At 38.6% G+C, this 21,252-nt stretch overlaps 1 protein-coding gene across 2 annotated transcripts in view; it reads right to left on the bottom strand.

The window, feature by feature from the left end:
• PLOD2 (procollagen-lysine,2-oxoglutarate 5-dioxygenase 2) overlaps window positions 1-21,252 on the bottom strand; it is a 116,222-nt gene that overhangs the window by 33,773 nt on the left and 61,197 nt on the right. For both annotated transcript variants that reach the window (XM_030873288.3, XM_030873289.3), the window contains exon 7: window positions 20,107-20,204. In XM_030873288.3, coding sequence (XP_030729148.1) covers window positions 20,107-20,204 — 98 coding nt within the window. The remainder of the gene's footprint in view (window positions 1-20,106; window positions 20,205-21,252) is intronic.

Below are 21,252 nucleotides of genomic sequence, written 5' to 3'. Positions count from 1 at the left end.
AAAAGAAAAAACAGAGACAAAAGAATAGGGACGGCACCTGCACCAGTGGGAGGGAGCTGTGAAGGAGGAAAAGTTTCCACACTCTAGGAAGCCCCTTCGAGGGCGGAGACTGCGGGAGGCGGAGGGGGGAGCTTCGAAGCTGCGGAGTGCACAGCAACGGGTGCGGAGGGCAAAGCGGGGAGATTCCCGCACAGAGGATCGGTGCCGACCGGCACTCACCAGCCCGAGAGGCTTGTCTGCTCACCCGCCGGGGCGGGCGGGGCTGAGAGCTGAGGCCGGAGCGCAGGGAGAGGACTGGGGTTGGCGGCTTGAACATAGCCTGAAGGGGTTAGTGCACCACAGCTAGCCGGGAGGGAGTCCGGGGAAAAGCCTGCACCTGCAGAAGAGGCAGGAGACTTTTTCTTCCCTCTTTGTTTCCTGGGGCGTGAGGAGAGGGGTTTAAGAACGCTGCTTAAAGGAACTCCAGAGACGGGCGCGAGCCGCGGCTAAAAGCGCGAACCCCAGAGACGGGCGCGAGCCGCGGCTGAAAGCTCGGAATCCAGAGACGGGCGCGAGCCGCGGCTGAAAGCGCGGAATCCAGAGACGGGCGCGAGCCGCGGCTGAAAGCGCGGAATCCAGAGACGGGCGCGAGCCGCGGCTGAAAGCGCGGAATCCAGAGACGGGCGCGAGCCGCGGCTGAAAGCGCGGAATCCAGAGACGGGCGCAAGCCGCGGCTAAAAGCGCGGACCCCAGAGGCGGGCGGGAGACGTTAAGGCTGCTGCTGCCGCCACCGAGGGGCCTGTGTGCGAGCACAGGTCACTCTCCACACCCCTCTTCCGCGGAGGCTGTGCAGCCCGCCACTGCCGGGTTCCCGGGATCCAGGGACAACTTCCCCGGGAGAGCGCACAGCGCGCCTCAGGCTGGTGCAAAGTCACGCCGGCCTTTGCCACCGCAGGCCCGCCCCGCACTCTGTGCCCCTCCGTCCCCGCCGGCCTGAGTGCGCCAGAGCCCCCAATCAGCGGCTCTTTTAACCCCATCCTGTCTGAGCAAAAAACAGACGCCCTCCAGCGATCTACACGCAGTGGCAGGGCCAAATCCAAAGCTTAGCCCTGGGAGCTGTGAGAACAAAGAAGAGAAAGGGAAATCCCTCCCAGCAGCCTCAGAAGCAGCGGATTAAAGCTCCACAATCAACTTGATGTACCCTGCATCTGTGGAATACCTGAATAGACAACCAATCATCCCAAATTAAGGAAGTGGACTTTAGGAGCAAGATCTATGATTTTTTCCCCTTTCCTCTTTTTGCGAACGTGTATGTGTATGCTTCTGTGTGAGATCTTGTCTGTATAGTCTTGCTTCCACCATTTGTCCTAGGGTTCTATCCGTCCATGTTTTTTTTTAAATTTTTTTCTTAATAATTAATTTTAATAACCTTATTATACTTTACCTTCGTTCTTTCTTTCTTTCTTTCCGTCCTTCCTTCCCTCCTTTAGACAACGAATCATCCCAAATTGAGGAGGTGGTCTCTGACAGCAAGATTTAGGATTTTTCCCCATTTACCTCTTTTAGTGAGGGTGTATGTGTATGCTTCTGTGTAAGATTTTGTCTGTATAGCTTTGCTGCCAACATTTGTCCTAGGTTCTTTCCGTCCCTTTTTTTTTTTTCTAAATAAGAAGTTTTTAATTCAATAACTTTATTATACTGTATTTTATTTTTACTGTATCTTCTTTCTTTCTGTCTTTTTTCCTTCTTTCCCTCCTTCCTTCCCTCCTCCCTCCCTCCCTCCCTTCTTTCCTTCTTGCCTTCTTTCCTTCTTTGCTTCTTTCTTTCTTTCTTCCTTCCTTCCTACCCTCCTTTCCTTCTTTCTTTCCTCATACTTCTACTAATTCCCTCTACTTTTTCTCCCTTTTATCCTGAGCCTGTGGATGAAAAGCTTTTGGTGCTCCAGCCAGGAGGCAGGGCTCTGCCTCTGAGGTAGGAGAGCCAACTTCAGGACACTGATCAACAAGAGACCTCCCAGCTCCACATAATATCAAACAGCGAAAATCTCCCAGAGACCTCCATCTTAACACCAGCACCCAGCTTCACTCAACGACCAGCAAGCCACAGTGCTGGAAAACCTATGCCAAACAACTAGCAAAACAGGAACACAACCCCACCCATTAGCAGAGAGGCTGCCTAAAATCATAATAAGGCCACAGACACCCCCAAACACACCACCAGACGTGAACCTGACCACTAGAGAGACAAGATCCAGCCTCATCCACCACAACACAGGCACTAGCCCCCTCCACCAGGAAGCCTACACAACCCACTGAACCAACCTTAGCCACTAGAGACAGACATCAAAAACAGGAGGAACCACAAACCTGCAGCCTGCAAAAAGGAGACCCCAAACACAGTAAGATAAGCAAAATGAGAAGACAGAAAAACACACAGCAGATAAAGGAGCAAGATAAAAATGCACCAGACCTAACAAATGAAGAGGAAATAGGGAGTCTACCTGAAAGAGAATTCAGAATAATGATAGTAAGGTTGATCCGAAATCTTGGAGATAGAATGGACAATAGATTGGACAAAATGCAAGAATCAGTTAACAAGGACCTAGAAGAACTAAAGATGAAACAAGCAACGATGAACAACACAATAAATGAAATTAAAAGTACTCTAGATGGGATCAATAGCAGAATAACTGAGGCAGAAGAACGGATAAGTGACCTGGAAGATAAAATAGTGGAAATAACTACTGCAGAGCAGAATAAAGAAAAAAGAATGAAAAGAACTGAGGACAGTCTCAGAGACCTCTGGGACAACATTAAACGCACCAACATTCGAATTATAGGGGTTCCAGAAGAAGAAGAGAAAAAGAAAGGGACTGAGAAAATATTTGAAGAGATTATAGTTGAAAACTTCCCTAATATGGGAAAGGAAATAGTTAATCAAGTCCAGGAAGCACAGAGAGTCCCATACAAGATAAATACAAGGAGAAATACGCCAAGACACATATTAATCAAACTGTCAAAAATTAAATACAAAGAAAGCATATTAAAAGCAGCAAGGGAAAAACAACAAATAACACATAAGGGAATCCCCATAAGGTTAACAGCTGATCTCTCAGCAGAAACCCTACAAGCCAGAAGGGAGTGGCAGGACATACTGAAAGTGATGAAGGAGAAAAACCTGCAGCCAAGACTACTCTACCCAGCAAGGATCTCATTCAGATTTGATGGAGAAATTAAAACCTTTACAGACAAGCAAAAGCTGAGAGAGTTCAGCACCACCAAACCAGCTTTACAACAAATGCTAAAGGATCTTCTCTAGGCAAGAAACACAAGAGAAGGAAAAGACCTATAATAACGAACCCAAAACAATTTAGAAAATGGGAATAGGAACATACATATCAATAATTACCTTAAATGTAAATGGACTAAATGCTCCCACCAAAAGACACAGATTAGCTGAATGGATACAAAAACAAGACCCTTATATATGCTGTCTACAAGAGACCCACTTCAGACCTAGAGACACATACAGACTGAAAGTAAGGGGATGGAAAAAGATATTCCATGCAAATGGAAGCCAAAAGAAAGCTGGAGTAGCAATTCTCATATCAGACAAAATAGACTTTAAAATAAGGACTATTAAAAGAGACAAAGAAGGACACTACATAATGATCAAAGGATCGATCCAAGAAGAAGATATAACAATTGTAAATATTTATGCACCCAACATAGGAGCACCTCAGTACATAAGGCAAATACTAACAGCCATAAAAGGGGAAATCGACAGTAACACATTCATAGTAGGGGACTTAAACACCCCACTTTCACCCATGGACAGATCATCCAAAATGAAAATAAATAAGGAAACACAAGCTTTAAATGATACATTAAACAAGATGGACTTAATTGATATTTATAGGACACTCCATCCAAAAACAACAGAATACACATTTTTCTCAAGTGCTCATGGAACATTCTCCAGGATAGATCATATCTTAGGTCACAAATCAAGCCTTGGTAAATTTAAGAAAATTGAAATTGTATCAAGTATCTTTTCTGACCACAACGCCATGAGACTAGATATCAATTACAGGAAAAGATCTGTAAAAAATACAAACACATGGAGGCTAAACAATACACTACTTAATAATGAAGAGATCACTGAAGAAATCAAAGAGGAAATCAAAAAATACCTAGAAACAAATGACAATGGAGACACAACGACCCAAAACCTGTGGGATGCAGCAAAAGCAGTTCTAAGGGGGAAGTTTATAGCAATACAAGCCCACCTTAAGAAGCAGGAAACATCTCGAATAAACAACCTAACCTTGCACCTCAAGCAATTAGAGAAAGAAGAACAAAAAAACCCCAAAGCTAGCAGAAGGAAAGAAATCATAAAAATCAGATCAGAAATAAATGAAAAAGAAATGAAGGAAACAATAGCAAAGATCAATAAAACTAAAAGCTGGTTCTTTGAGAAGATAAACAAAATAGATAAACCACTAGCCAGACTCATCAAGAAAAAAAGGGAGAAGACTCAAATCAATAGAATTAGAAATGAAAAAGGAGAGGTAACAACTGACACTGCAGAGATAAAAGAGATCATGAGAGATTACTACAAGCAACTCTATGCCAATAAAATGGACAATCTGGAAGAAATGGACAAATTCTTAGAAATGCACAACCTGCCAAGACTGAATCAGGAAGAAATAGAAAATATGAACAGACCAATCACAAGCACTGAAATTGAAACTGTGATTAAAAATCTTCCAACAAAAAAAAGCCCAGGACCAGATGGCTTCACAGGCGAATTCTATCAAACATTTAGAGAAGAGCTAACACCTATCCTTCTCAAACTCTTCCAAAATATAGCAGAGGGAGGACCACTCCCTAACTCCTTCTACGAGGCCACCATCACCTTGATACCAAAACCAGACAAGGATGTCACAAAGAAAGAAAACTACAGGCCAATATCACTGATGAACATAGATGCAAAAATCCTCAACAAAATACTAGCAAACAGAATCCAACAGCACATTAAAAGGATCATACACCATGATCAAGTGGGGTTTATTCCAGGAATGCAAGGATTCTTCAATATACGCAAATCTATCAATGTGATAAACCATATTAACAAATTGAAGGAGAAAAACCATATGATCATCTCAATAGATGCAGAGAAAGCTTTTGACAAAATTCAACACCCATTTATGATAAAAACCCTGCAGAAAGTAGGCATAGAGGGAACTTTCCTCAACATAATAAAGGCCATATATGACAAGCCCACAGCAAACATCATCCTCAATGGTGAAAAACTGAAAGCATTTCCACTAAGATCAGGAACAAGACAAGGTTGCCCACTCTCACCACTATTATTCAACATTGTTTTGGAAGTTTTAGCCACAGCAATCAGAGAAGAAAAGGAAATAAAAGGAATCCAAATTGGAAAAGAAGAAGTAAAGCTGTCACTGTTTGCAGATGACATGATCCTATACATAGAGAACCCTAAAGATGCTACCAGAAAACTACTAGAGCTAATCAATGAATTTGGTAAAGTGGCAGGATACAAAATTAATGCACAGAAATCTCTGGCATTCCTATATACTAATGATGAAAAATCTGAAAGTGAAATCAAGAAAACACTCCCATTTACCATTGCAACAAAAAGAATAAAATATCTAGGAATAAACCTACCTAAGGAGACAAAAGACCTGTATGCAGAAAATTATAAGACACTGATGAAAGAAATTAAAGATGATATAAATAGATGGAGAGATATACCATGTTCTTGGATTGGAAGAATCAACATTGTGAAAATGACTCTACTACCCAAAGCAATCTACAGATTCAATGCAATCCCTATCAAACTACCACTGGCATTTTTCACAGAACTAGAACAAAAACTTTCACAATTTGTATGGAAACACAAAAGACCCCGAATAGCCAAAGCAATCTTGAGAACGAAAGAAGGAACTGGAGGAATCAGGCTCCCTGACTTCAGACTATACTACAAAGCTACAGTCATCAAGACGGTATGGTACTGGCACAAAAACAGAAATATAGATCAATGGAACAGGATAGAAAGCCCAGAGATAAACCCATGCACATATGGACACCTTATCTTTGATAAAGGTGGCAGTAATGTACAATGGAGAAAGGACAGCCTCTTCAATAAGTGGTGCTGGGAAAACTGGACAGGTACATGTAAAAGTATGAGATTAGATCACTCCCTAACACCATACACAAAAATAAGCTCAAAATGGATTAAAGACCTAAATGTAAGGCCAGAAACTATCAAACTCTTAGAGGAAAACATAGGCAGAACACTCTATGACATAAATCAAAGCAAGATCCTTTCTGACCCACCTCCTAGAGTAATGGAAATAAAAACAAAAATAAACAAATGGGACCTAATGAAACTTCAAAGCTTTTGCACAGCAAAGGAAACCGTAAACAAGACCAAAAGACAACCCTCAGAATGGGAGAAAATATTTGCAAATGAAGCAACCGACAAAGGATTAATCTCCAAAATTTACAAGCAGCTCATGCAGCTCAATAACAAGAAAACAAACAACCCAATCCAAAAATGGGCAGAAGACCTAAATAGACATTTCTCCAAAGAAGATATACAAACTGCCAACAAACACATGAAAGAATGCTCAACATCATTAATCATTAGAGAAATGCAAATCAAAACTACAATGAGATATCATCTCACACCAGTCAGAATGGCCATCATCAAAAAATCTAGAAACAATAAATGCTGGAGAGGGTGTGGAGAAAAGGGAACACTCTTGCACTGCTGGTGGGAATGTGAATTGGTTCAGCCACTATGGAGAACAGTATGGAGGTTCCTTAAAAAACTACAAATAGAACTACCATATGACCCAGCAATCCCACTACTGGGCATATACCCTGAGAAAACCAAAATTCAAAAAGAGTCATGTACCAAAATGTTCATTGCAGCTCTATTTACAATAGCCCGGAGATGGAAACAACCTAAGTGCCCGTCATCGGATGAATGGATAAAGAAGATGTGGCACATATATACAATGGAATATTACTCAGCCATAAAAAGAAACGAAATTGAGCTATTTGTAATGAGGTGGATGGACCTAGAGTCTGTCATACAGAGTGAAGTAAGTCAGAAGGAAAAAGACAAATACCGTATGCTAACACATATATATGGAATTTAAGAAAAAAATGTCATGAAGAACCTAGGGGTAAAGCAGGAATAAAGACGCAGACCTCTTAGAGAACGGACTTGAGGTTATGGGGAGGGGGAAGGGTGAGCTGTGACAGGGCGAGAGAGAGTCATGGGCATATACACACTAACAAACGCAGTAAGGTAGATAGCTAGTGGGAAGCAGCCGCATGGCACAGGGATATTGGCTCGGTGCTTTGTGACAGCCTGGAGGGGTGGGATGGGGAGGGTGGGAGGGAGGGAGACGCAACAGGGAAGACATATGGGAACATAGGTTTATGTATGACTGATTCACTTTGTTATAAAGCAGAAACTAACACACCATTGTAAAGCAATTATACCCCAATAAAGATGTTAAAAAAAAAAAAAAAGAATGTTCCCTGAGCCCCCAAATCCCAAAAGGTGACTTGAGTGCACATGCAGTATGCTGCATTATAGGAGAAAAACTATGAAATTAGGAAACCTTAATTTTAGTGACCTATTCTCCACTCTGGAGAGTGACCTTATTTTTATTCTGGAACTTAAGCAAATTTTCTCCAAGGAGGTTACATAGAAAGCTGTAACTTTACAACACTGGAATGTCACTGGAGAGGGAGACATCCTTAAACATTACTATCATGGAGTGTCTTATACCAGTGCTGTCCACAAACGTGGATGATTAAGCTGGGGGAAAAAAATCTGTCTTCCAATTAAGTCTGCATCATTTTCGGATCCTGTTTACATTTTATAGAATATGAATTAATATTCTAGAGTTTATGGTAAGGATTAAATGAAAACATCTTTAAGAAACATTCTTTTAAAGTTGCAACTCATAAAAGTTCAGAGAATTTTCTTGAAATATTGAATGTTACTTTCTGGATCTGTAATGTACCTAGAATTTTCTTGTTCTATACTGTTTAAATTCCATTAAGTCCTGTAATAAAGGGTCAGCTTCACCCAACTAGGTAGAGAAAATTGTGGCAATATTGAGTGTGGATTTTTTCAAGGACAACATGCTAATAAACCATACAATGATTTAAAGCATGCATACACACATATATGTGTGTGTGTGAAAAACAGATTGTCCTATAAATTTTATATCATATCAAGAGTGAATAAAGAAATTTAATTATAATAAAATGCTATGTTTTGCCTATGAGTGCTCTTATACACTTGTGCTAAAAGTCAAAGTTCCTATGATGTTTGTGGAATGTAATTCTGTAATATGTACTATTGAGATCCTTAAAATCTGTAAAATCATTGGCCTATGGATTCCACTTTTAGTAATCTAAACAAATAAAAAAATTAAAATCAAAAAAAAAAAAAAAAAAAAAAAACTGAAGCAAATGCTATTGAAACAAGTACCGTATTAATTACAATGAGAAAACCTTTGTGTTTTACAGATATTGTAGACAGTTCCATTATTCTGTACAGCACAATCATAAGACGTGGAAAAGATAACTCATTCACATCCTTATTGAACTACATAATTCAGGAAACAAATTATTCAATACAAGGCAGGAAATATGTAGTTATGACATTCATTAATGACATTTCAAGAGTCAATGTGGTCATCTGAATATGCCTCTATAACAAAAACAAAAATTTTACTGTTGTCAAACTAAAGTGCAAACATTAATTTAATCATTCATGTTCTATATAATATTATGGTTTTGAAGAAAATAAAAAGGTCCATGCGAAAATGGATTCTTTAAGCATTATTTCTAACAGGAATTTTTTAAAAGGCTAGTGAGAAATTTTTTAAAGGCTAGTGTTTTATATATCCTGGGAAAGAATTTTTTTAAAAGAAAGAAAAAAAATCCCCCACAGAGTTGGACATATCTAGAATTCCCATCTATATATAAACATTGGCACTTTCCTCATCTCAGAAATCTCATAAGAAATAAATATTTATTTCATGAATTATTGATCTGTCTCTTAGGATCCCTGTGTGAATATGAAAATGATCAATCTCTTTTTTAAAAGGTTACAGCATAGAAGGCATTACATTTAGTTTTCTCAGAATTAAAACTATATTATAACTTTTCTACTTTTCACCTAAATTTGATTTTCATAGATAATTAAGACTGGAAACCTCCCTCTTTTAGATCTCTCATCACACAGGCAGAGGTTACCATCACCACCACCCTCCATTTACGTCTGTTTTCTTCATTAAAAATCTCAGACATTTATGCTGGCAGCTTTGGAAAGTACAGAAAACTGTTTATGTAGTTAGGCTGTTATGGGCAGTCCCCAGCTACGAGGTGGTAGTACTTTCCTGATCCTTTTTTCACAATATCAAAATGGTTCCAAGGGTGATGTCATGTCATTGGCAGAGAAACTTTTCCAACTGAATCTTTTCTTTCTTACTTTTTTCTTTATTTTTTTCAACTCATCCAATTATTCAAGGTCATAGTGACCCAAGCACTGAGGTTTATATGCACAAAATTATGATCCCTATTTAGATTGTAAATCAAATTCGTTTCAGAAATGACTTGTTTTCATGTGCAAATTAGGTGATGTGCTCTTCTTACATTTAACGTGTTTGTATAAAAATACTACCAATAGAGGACTGGCAGCGAGAACACAGCCTGAAGGGGTTAGTGCGCCACGGCTAGCAAGGAGGGAGTCCAGGGAAAAAGTCTGGACCTGCCAAAGAGGTAAGAGACTTTTTCTTCCCTCTTTGTTTCCTGGTGCCCGAGAAGAGGGGATTAAGAGCGCTGCTTAAAGGAACTCCAGAGACAGGCGCGAGCCGCGGCTAAGAGCGCGGACCCCAGAGACGGGCATGAGACGCTAAGGCTGCTGCTGCCGCCACCAAGAAGCCTGTGTGCGAGAACAGGTCACTCTCCACACACCTCCCCTCCCAGGAGCCTGTGCAGCCCGCCACTGCCAGGGTCCCGGGATCCAGGGACAACTCCCTCAGGAGAACGCACAGTGCGCCTCAGGCTGGTGCAACATCACGCCGGCCTCTGCAGCCGTAGGCTCGCCCCGCATCCGTACCCTTCCCTCCCCAGGGCCTAAGTGAGCCAGAGCCCCCAAATCAGCTATTCCTTTAACCCTGTCCTGTCTGAGCGAAGAACAGAAGCCCTCCTGCGACCTACACGCAGAGGCGGGGCCAAATCCAAAGCTGAGCCACTGGGAGCTGTGAGAACAAAGAAGAGAAAGGGAAATCTCTCCCAACAGCCTCAGAAGCAGCGGATTAAAGCTCCACAATCAACTAGATGTACCCTGCATATGTGGAATACCTGAATAGACAACAAATCATCCCAAATTGAGGAGGTGGACTTTGAGAGCAACATATATTATTTTTTCCCCTTGTCCTCTTTTTTGAGTGTGTATGTGTATGCTTCGGTGTGAGATTTTGTCTGTGTAGCTTTGCTTTCACCATTTGTCCTAGGGTTCTGTCCGTCGGTTCCTTTTTTCTTTTTAACTTTAAAAAAAATTTATTTCTTAATAATTATTTTTTATTTTAATACCTTTATTTTATTTTATCTTACTTTATTTTATTTTATCCTCTTTCTTTCTTTCTTTCTTTCTACTTTTTCTCCCTTTTATTCTGAGCCGTGTGGATGAAAGGCTCTTGGTGCTGAAGCCAGGAGTCAGTGCTGTGCCTCTGAGGTGGGAGAGCCAACTTCAGGACACTGGTCCACAACAGACCTCCCAGCTCCATGTAATATCAAACAGCGAAAATGTCCCAGAGATCTCCATCTCAACACCAACACCTGGCTTCAGTCAATGACCAGCAAGCTACACTGCTGGACACCCTATGCCAAACAACTAGCAAGACAGGAACACAACACAACCCATTAGCAGAGAGGCTGCCTAAAATCATAATAAGGCCACAGACAACCCAAAAAACACACCACCAGACGTGAACCTGCCCACCAGAAAGACAAAATCAAGCCTCATCCACCAAAACACAGGCACTAGTCCCCTCCACCAGGAAGCCTACACAACCCACTGCACCAACATTAGGCACTGGGGACAGACACCAAAAACAACAGGAATACGAACCAGCAGCCTGCAAAAAGGAAAACCCAAACATAGTAAGATAAGCAAAATGAAAAGACAGAGAAGCACACAGCAGATGAAGGAGCAAGGCAAAAACCCACCAGATCTAACAAATGAAAAGGAAATAGGCAGTCTACCTGAAAAAGAATTCAGAATAATGATAAAAAAGATGATCCAAAATCTTGGAAATAGAATAGAGAAAATGCAAGAAACATTTATCAAGGACCTAGAAGAACTAAAGAGGAAACAAGCAATGATGAACAACACAATAAATGAAATAAAAAATACTCTAGAAGGGATCAATAGCGGAATAACTGAGGCAGAAGAATGGATAAGTGACCAGGAAGATAAAATAGTGGAAATAACTACTGCAGAGCAGAATAAAGAAAAAAGAATAAAAAGAACTGAGGACACTCTCAGAGACCTCTGGAACAACATTAAATGCATCAACATTCGAATTATAGGGGCCCCAGAAGAAGAAGAGAAAAAGAAAGGGACTGAGAAAATATTTGAAGAGATTATACTTGAAAACTTCCCTAATAAGGGAAAGGAAATAGTTAATCAAGTCCAGGAAGCACAAAGAGTCCCATAAGGATAAATCCAAGGAGAAACATGCCAAGACACATATTAATCAAACTATCAAAAATTAAATACAAAGAAAACATATTAAAAGCAGCAAGGGAAAAACAACAAATAACACACAAGGGAATCCCCATAAGGTTAACAGCTGATCTTTCAGCAGAAACTCTGCAAGCCAGAAGGGAGTGGCAGGACATATTTAAAGTGATAAAGGAGAAAAACCTACAACCAAGATTACTCTACCCAGCAAGGATCTCATTCAGATTTGATGGAGAAATTAAAACCTTTACAGACAAGCAAAAGCTGAGAGAGTTCAGCACCACCAAACCAGCTTTACAACAAATACTAAAGGATCTACTCTAGGCAGGAAACACAAGAGAAGGAGAAGACTTAGGATAACAAACCCAAAACAATTAAGAAAATGGGAATAGGAACATACATATCGATAATTACCTTAAATGTAAATGGATTAAATGCTCCCACCAAAAGACACAGACTGGCTGAATGGATACACAAACAAGACCCATATATATGCTGTCTACAAGAGACCCACTTAAAACCTCGGGACACATACTGACTGAAAGTGAGGGGACGGAAAAAGATATTCCATGCAAATGCAAATCAAAAGAAAGCTGGAGTAGCAATTCTCATATCAGACAAAATAGACTTTAAAATAAAGACTATTACAAGAGACAAAGAAGGACACTACATAATGATCAAGGGATCAATCCAAGAAGAAGATATAACAATTGCAAATATTTACACACCCAACATAGGAGCACCTCAATACCTAAGGCAAATACTAACAGTCATAAAAGGGGAAATTGACAGTAACATATACATAGTAGGGGACTTTAACACCCCACTTTCACCAATGGACAGATCATCCAAAATGAAAATAAATAAGAAAACACAAGCTTTAAATGACACATTAAACAAGATGGACTTAATTGATATTTATAGGACATTCCATCCAAAAACAATAGAATACACATTTTTCTCAAGTGCTCATGGAACATTCTCCAGGATAGATCATATCTTGGGTCACAAGTCAAGCCTTGGTAAATTTAAGAAAACTGAAATTGTTTCAACTATCTTTTCCGACCACAACGCTATGAGATTAGGTATCAATACAGGAAAAGATCTGCAAAGAATACAAACATATGGAGGCTAAACAATACACTACTTAATAATGAAGTGATCACTGAAGAAATCAAAGAGGAAATCAAAAAATACTGAGAAACAAATGACAATGGAGACACGACGACCCAAAACCTATAGGATGCAGCAAAAGCAGTTCTATGAGGAAAGTGTATAGCAATACAATCCTACCTTAAGAAACAGGAAACATCTCAAATGAACAACCTAACCTTGCACCTAAAGCAATTAGAGAAAGAAGAACAAAAAAACCCAAAAGTTAGCAGAAGGAAAGAAATCATAAAGATCAGATCAGAAATAAATGAAAAAGAAATGAAGGAAACGATTGGAAAGATCAATAAAACTAAAAGGTGGTTCTTTGAGAAGATAAACAAAATTGATAAACCATTAGCCAGACTCATCAAGAAAAAAAGGGAGAGGACTCAAATCAACAGAATTAGAAATGAAAAAGGAGAAGTAACAACTGACACTGCAGAAATACAAAACATTATGAGAGACTACTACAAGCAACTCTATGCCAATAAAATGGACAACCTGGAAGAAATGGACAAATTCTTAGAAATGCACAACCTGCCAAGACTGAACCAGGAAGAAATATAAAATATGAACAGACCAATCACAAGCACTGAAATTGAGACTGTGATTAAAAATCTTCCAACTAACAAAAGCCCAGGACCAGATGGCTTCACAGGCGAATTCTATCAAACATTTAGAGAAGAGCTAACACCTATCCTTCTCAAACTCTTCCGAAATATAGCAGAGGGAGGAACACTCCCAAACTCATTCTACGAGGCCACCATCACCCTGATACCAAAACCAGACAAGGATGTCATAAAGAAAGAAAACTACAGGCCAATATCACTGATGAACATAGATCCAAAAATCCTCAACAAAATGCTAGGAAACAGAATCCAACAGCACATTAAAAGGATTATACACCATGATCAAGTGGGGTTTATTCCAGGAATGCAAGGATTCTTCAATATATGCATATCAATCAATGTGATACACCATATTAACAAATTGAAGGATAAAAACCATATGGTCATCTCAATAGATGCAGAGAAAGCTTTCGACAAAATTCAACACCGATTTATGATAAAAACCCTGCAGAAAGTAGGCATAGAGGGAACTTTCCTCAACATAATAAAGGCCATATAGGACAAACCCACAGCCAACATCGTCCTCAATGGTGAAAAACTGAAAGCATTTCCACTAAGATCAGGAACAAGACAAGGTTCTCCCCCTCACCACTCTTATTCAACATAGTTGTGAAAGTTTTAGCCACAGCAATCAAGAAGAAAAAGAAATAAAAGGAATCCAAATCAGAAAAGAAGAAGTAAAGCTGTCACTGTTTGCAGATGACATGATGCTATACATAGAGAATCCCAAAGATGCTACCAGAAAACTACTAGAGCTAATCAATGAATTTGGTAAAGTAGCAGGATACAAAATTAATGCACAGAAATCTCTGGCATTCCTATACACTAATGATGGAAAATCTGAAAGTGAAATCAAGAAAACACTCCAATTTACCACTGCAACAAAAAGAATAAAATATCTAGGAATAAACCTACCTAAGGAGACAAAAGACCTGTATGCGGAAAATTATAAGACAGTGATGAAAGAAATTAAAGATGATACAAATAGAAGGAGAGATATACCATGTTCTTGGATTGGAAGAATCAACATTGTGAAAATGGCTCTACTACCCAAAGCAATCTACAGCTTCAATGCAATCCCTATCACACTACCACTGGTATTTTTCACAGAACTAGAACAAAAAATTTCACAATTTGTATGGAAACACAAAAGACCCTGAATAGCCAAAGCAATCTTGAGAACGAAAAATGGAGCTGGAGGAATCAGGTTCCCTGACTTCAGACTATACTACAAAGCTACAGTAATCAAGACAGTTTCGTACTGGCACAAAAACAGAAATATAGATCAATGGATCTATATTAAATTATATTTAAAAACTACAAATCTATATTAAATTATATTTAAAAACTACAAATAGAACTACCATACGACCCAGCAATTCCACTACCTGGCATATACCCTGAGAAAACCGTAATTCAAATAGAGTCATGTACCAAAATTTTCATTGCAGCTCTATTTACAATAGCAGGAGATGGAAGCAACCTAAGTGTCCATCATCGGATGAATGGATAAAGAAGATGTGGCACATATATACAATGGAATATTACTCAGGCATAAAAGGAAATGAAATTGAGTTATTTGTAGTGAGGTGGATGGACATAAAGTCTGTCATACAGAGTGAAGTAAGTCAGAGAAAAACAAATACCGTATGCTAACATATATATATGGAATCTAAGAAGAAGAAAAAAAAAAAGGTCATGAAGAACCTAAGGGTAAGACGGGAATAAAGACACAGACTTACTAGAGAATGGACTTGAGGATATGGGGAGGGGGAAGGGTAAGCTGTGATAAAGTGAGAGAGTGGCATGGACATATATACACTACCAAACGTCAAATAGATAGCCAGTGGGAAGCAGCTGCATAGCATAGGGAGATCAGTTTGGTGGTTTGTTACCACCTAGAGGGGTGGGATAGGAAGCGTGGGAGGGAGGGAGATGCAAGAGGGAAGAGATATGGGAACATATGTATATGTATAACTGATTCACTTTGTCATAAAGCAAAAACTAACACACCCTTGTAAAGTAATTATACTCCAATAAAGATGTTAAAAAAATACTACCAATCTCATAATGACTGATATTTAAAAGAAAAAGTTAGGTGTTCAAATATTCAAATCGTATGATGTGTTACTAACAGTAAATAAGTTTCAAGAATAAAAAGTAAAATTTCAAACCAGAAGTCATGGTTTCTATCTAAAAGCTGATTTATATTACATTCTATCTAGACAAGTATGAAAATAATTATGTAGAATTAAAAACGTATTTCAAATAAAATGGTAATTAAAAAGCACAAAATTGTTTATACACCATTATGAAAACAAATGAAAAATATTAATACTCATATCTATATACCACAAGGACATAAATACTGAAAGCAACTATGAATGAAAACAATATGAGAAGGTAGTGGGATTATACTTGATTTTTAAAACTGTTTATAATTTAAAAGTTGTTATTCCTAATAGCATGAGATTTAGAGAAAGTAACTAAGAAATAAACTCACCTTTACATACTTTTGTCTATAAACACATTATAAACAATTTATCATTTATAGATTATGTATATTTTTTTCAGACTACGTATACTTTTAAATGAAAAAAATGGCTTAAATATTAACATTCGCATGAAGGTTATGACTTACTGACATTATAATCATCTCTTAGTAAATAAAATAATAAGTTAAATTACAAAATATCATATAAAAATCCTTTCATCTTTTATGATGGTTAAATAAAAAGGGTATACCTAAAATGAGTAATCTGCTTTCTTTCCTCATTATCCTGAACACAGAGGAAAATATGATATTATTTAACTTTAACATATTCCTAAAGTATTAGCATTAGTTGAATGCTTATTTATATAATCCTTTCTCAAATTTTATATTATACCAAACATAATTTTTACAATAAAAAATTACTGCATTTTTACTGCCAAATAGAATGATAAAATCATGTCACAGAAAATATAATAGGATCATCATACTGCTTGAAATGCCAGAAACAGTGATAGCCCAAACTGAAAATGTTTCTTGGAAGACTTAAAATTTCTTAGTACACACAGGTCTTTCTAAATGACTGAGGACTAGAGCTTCTTTTCTTATGAGAAGTCTTTCAATCGCTTTGTAAAACTCCTATCAGCATTATCCTGGAAATTTGGAAAAAATTGGTGAAAACAATGGAATCACTGAATATCAGGCCTCACTCACAATAACTAAATTGTGACCAAGCACCCTCTTTAAAGACATTTAAATTTCATTAAAATATTACATTACCAAGGAGAAATAGCACACTATTTAGTTATAGATGTCCAGTTGTAAAAGTCCATTTATCTGCCTAGGTACAGTTACAGGAACCCACAGAAATTTTATGACTATTTTGCCCTGCCAGAAGAAAATCTACCTCACCATTCCCAAGAATAATGCTAGGTCATTAGATTATTTATAGACTCTGACATTCAATCACAATTTATTGAAAGGCTAATATATGTGCTGGACCCTGGCAAAACAAAAAGTGAACAGGATAGATATGATTTCTGTAATTCCTAGGCTAAAGATCCAGTGAGAGACGAAAAAAAAAAAGTTCAGTTCCATCCCTGTTCAACGTGTGGTATTATGTTCTGTGATGGACAAAGTTCCAGATATTATAAAGGCATTCAGGAGACTTAAGGAGTTAAAGCAAAGTTGACACGTAAAAGATGAACAGCACTGATAGATGGGTACAGCAAGTGGGAATTAGGTCAGAGAACTCCAGAATGAGTGAAATGCATGTACAGAAGACTTGCAGACAGAGGACACATGAAACATTTACAAAGTTCAAATTAACTCAGTATGGCAGGAGCTGAGGGAGAGAATTGAGAATGAGATATTCTGTATAGATATTACAGTATCAGGAGTGGGGGAGTAGATAGGATGGTAGACTTGGGACCCCTAAACCAGAAGCAAAATTAAAAACAAAAAAATAACCAAGTTGAGAATGTGGAACTTCATACCTAAGTCTATAGAGGGCATAACACAGGTGAGTAATGTAACTGGGTTTCTGCTTCAGCAGAATAGTCAAGTTCCAGACTGCTAGTGGGTGATTGCTACTGGTGGGAGGTTGCAGGTGGCCTGAACTAAGGAGGTTGCTCTTGACTCTAAGCAAATTAGACAAACCACCATGCATGGGAGTTAGAAAGGATGTCTTTTGGATTGGGAATGGGAGGTAAATACGGTCAAAACAAAACCCAGGTTCTGGTTAATCAAGTGGGTGGAAGGAGAGGCAGAGCTGAAGGTTCTGACCTCCAGGTCTTGTATGACACACAGATAAATCCAACAACTGGGTATTCACACCCACAGCTCAGGAAAGATAGATGCTACAGCAAGGATTTGAAAATAATCAGCGCTGCTGACTTGGGAATGAAGCAGATTACCTAAGAATGCATGTAGCTGGGAAAAAGAAAGATGTCTCAGACAGACACCTGCAGAACACTTAACTAAAACAATGCAGGAGACCTACTAGAGAATGGACTTGAGGATATGCGGAGGGGGAAGGGTGAGCTGTGACAAAGCGAGAGAGTGGCATGGACATATATACACTACCAAACATAAGGTAGATAGCTAGTGGGAAGCAGCCGCATAGCACAGGGAGATCAGCTCGGTGCTTTGTGACCGCGTGGAGGGGTGGGATAGGGAGGGTGGGAGGGAGGGAGATGCAAGACGGAAGAGATATGGGAACATATGTATATGTATAACTGACTCACTTTGTTATAAAGCAGAAACTAACACACCATTGTAAAGCAATTATACGTCAAATAAAGATGTTTAAAAAAAACAACAACAATGCAGGAAGAGGATCACCCAACCCCTGAAACCCCCTACACACACAGAGTGTTAAATTTTAAACATGTATATTAAAAAAAGAAAGAGAAAGAGAGAGACTGAAAAGGCCAGAAAATTATTAGAGAAACCAGCAGAGCATCATGGAAGCAAAGGGAAGTATTTCAAATTGGACCAAATGGGATGAACATCATCAAATGTTATCTTTGGATGAAAGAGAAATGAGGGCTGATGAGTGTCTGCTACTCAACAAGGATGTCACAACAGACCTTGACAGGAGCCATTCCTGGGGGTGATGGGAAGAGGAATAGTGGTAGCAGTGAGTCGTCTCTACTTTAAAGAGTGTGGCTGTGAAGGGGAGGGAAAAAGACAGGCAGGCTGGGAGGCAAGGTAGATTGAAAAGGATGTTGTAGTTTGTGTTGGCTGGGTTTCTAGGATAAGAAAGGCTTGAGGGTCTTTAAAATGCTGATGAGACTTAGAGCTGGGAAAACTGCTACCAGACAGAAAAAGGAGCCCACTGGGAAGGCTCTGTAGGAGGGCTGGAATGGGATGAAAAGCAAGGTGGAAAGATTAACTAGAGAAGGGGAATCTACTTCCTCCATTTTTATGGTGGAAAAGCTGCCAGTGTGGGCTTTTCCTTGAATGTCTTCCCATGCAGATAGCTTTTATTGGAATTCAGGCTACTCACTCCACTGAAACAGCAGACCCCATCTCCCCATCCTCTCTTCCCACAATGCAAATTTATCTGGTAATCTCTTTTCTAGGTATTTATGAGTAAGCCAGGCATCATCTTATTATCTCAGAACATTGTTTTAAGCACTGTATTACTAAACATATATGTGTATGTTTGTGTGATATATGTGTGTGTATATACGTGTATATATACTTATATGTATATATAACAATTCATTTTCTATTTTAATTAGGTTCCGGCGATACAATCTTATTACAAATTTTGCAGTCAGTAACACTGTCAGCAAGCTCAATTATACATGTTCCAAAAGCACATAAAATTTCATTAGACAAATTATATCTTTGTCAACTATAATCCATCAACCTTGTTATAGAATAAGTGCAAGAGGAAGCATTCTGGACCTACCGTTACACCCCAACGTTAAGAGAGCTATTAACTTTGACAACGGTGACTCAGGTGAAACAAATGATCCCTTACAAACCTCAACATTTCTTATTCAGAGAGGCTACTCTGTATGAGGGAAATGTGGCTCACTCTCAAGGAAGCTGTTACATTAAACACTAAACTGAAATGTGCTACAAATAGAATAGAAAGTTATCCATCTGCTGAGGAAAAATCATCAGTTTGATTAATCTAAATGAAACTAGATAATACACTGTGTAAAAGATGAAACTAGTAAATTGTCGGCACCAAAATAAAACCTCTTAAAGATATTTTAAAATTTCTTTTTATTGAAGTGTACTTGATTTACAATGTTGTACCAATCTCTGCTGTACAGCAAAGTGACTCAGTTATACACATAGAAACATTCTTTTTTTAAAATATTCTTTTCCATTATGGTTTATCACAGGATATTGAATACAGGTTCCTGTGCTATACAGTAGGATCTTGTTGTTTACCAAGCCTCTTAAAGATATTAAAGAAGGAGGGGAAGGAGAGAAAGGGGGAGGAGAAGAAGTCATTCTATATATTGCTCCATAATCTATCTCCAAGAAATAAGGAAACAGAGAATGGTCACTGTGACTCACCTTGGTGGGTCCATTTCCATTAATTGCCACTGGTAATGTTTCATAAAACACATTCTTAGCTCTGGCTTTGCCATTTTCAAATTTCAGAACAACTTCATCTGGGTTAAAAAGACAGATTTTAGTAATTTAAAATGTGTGTGTATGTATTCATATATACATATACATGTATATCTATCTATCTATCTATACATCTTGTTTTTGTTATAAAATTTCTCATGCATGCTATTCCATGTGCTACACTTTTGGAGACTTGGCCTGCTCCAAGTCAGCAGATATCCAAAATGAAGGACAACACTGACACACACATGGATTCTGAGCACCTGACTTTCTCCAACCTGGTGCTGGCAAACTGAGGTGCTAAGACACCAAGGGGTCTTGGTGGAAGGAAAGCATCTTTGCAATACTGCCTCTGCCTTTTGAGAGTGACATAATCCCAGATGAGTTAAATTACTGTCTCAATTTATTCATCTATAAAATGGGATTCTTGCCTGCTTTTCTAGGTTATTATAAAGATAATAACAATATATGTATGGCAAATAGAAAACTGCCAGGCATAAGCTAGGTTTCTACAACTGGCCATCACTGATAGTATTTCCAGTTCTTGAAAATCAGGCCTAATATAAATTCCAGGAATATAAAAGTCACATGGGAGCAGAAACATTTTTTGTTTTGTTTTCAAGTTCCTTTCCTCACATTTCCAGAGCACTCCAAACTAAATGCCTTCCATTCTAAGAATGTTTTTACTTATGAACTGCCTTGAAGAACTGTACTGAACTGCAATGTATTTTTAATTTCTGAAATATTAATGCATTAATGTATGTTTATTTTTAATGTATCAATTAATTAAATTTAATGTGTTAATGTATTTTTATCAAGATACATGTCTATCAGGAAAACACATATAGGCATGCACACACACACACACACACACACACTCACTCCACAGTGTACATGTCTCGTTACCAGTTACCTTTAACCTAGGTTAAAATACTCTAATACTCCTGAGTAACTCACAATGTAAAGATCTGATACTGAAAACCGTGTAATAACAAAGTGTAATTAATTCAAAACTATATCTACAGTCCCCAGATGGTGAGATACTAAAGTCTAAGTTACCTAAGGGCAGAAGCATCTCTTTGTACTATT

This window comes from Globicephala melas, chromosome 4 (genome assembly GCF_963455315.2).
Source record: "Globicephala melas chromosome 4, mGloMel1.2, whole genome shotgun sequence".
Taxonomy (NCBI): Eukaryota; Metazoa; Chordata; class Mammalia; order Artiodactyla; family Delphinidae; genus Globicephala; species Globicephala melas.
This window is presented reverse-complemented; position numbering and strand designations above follow the sequence as displayed.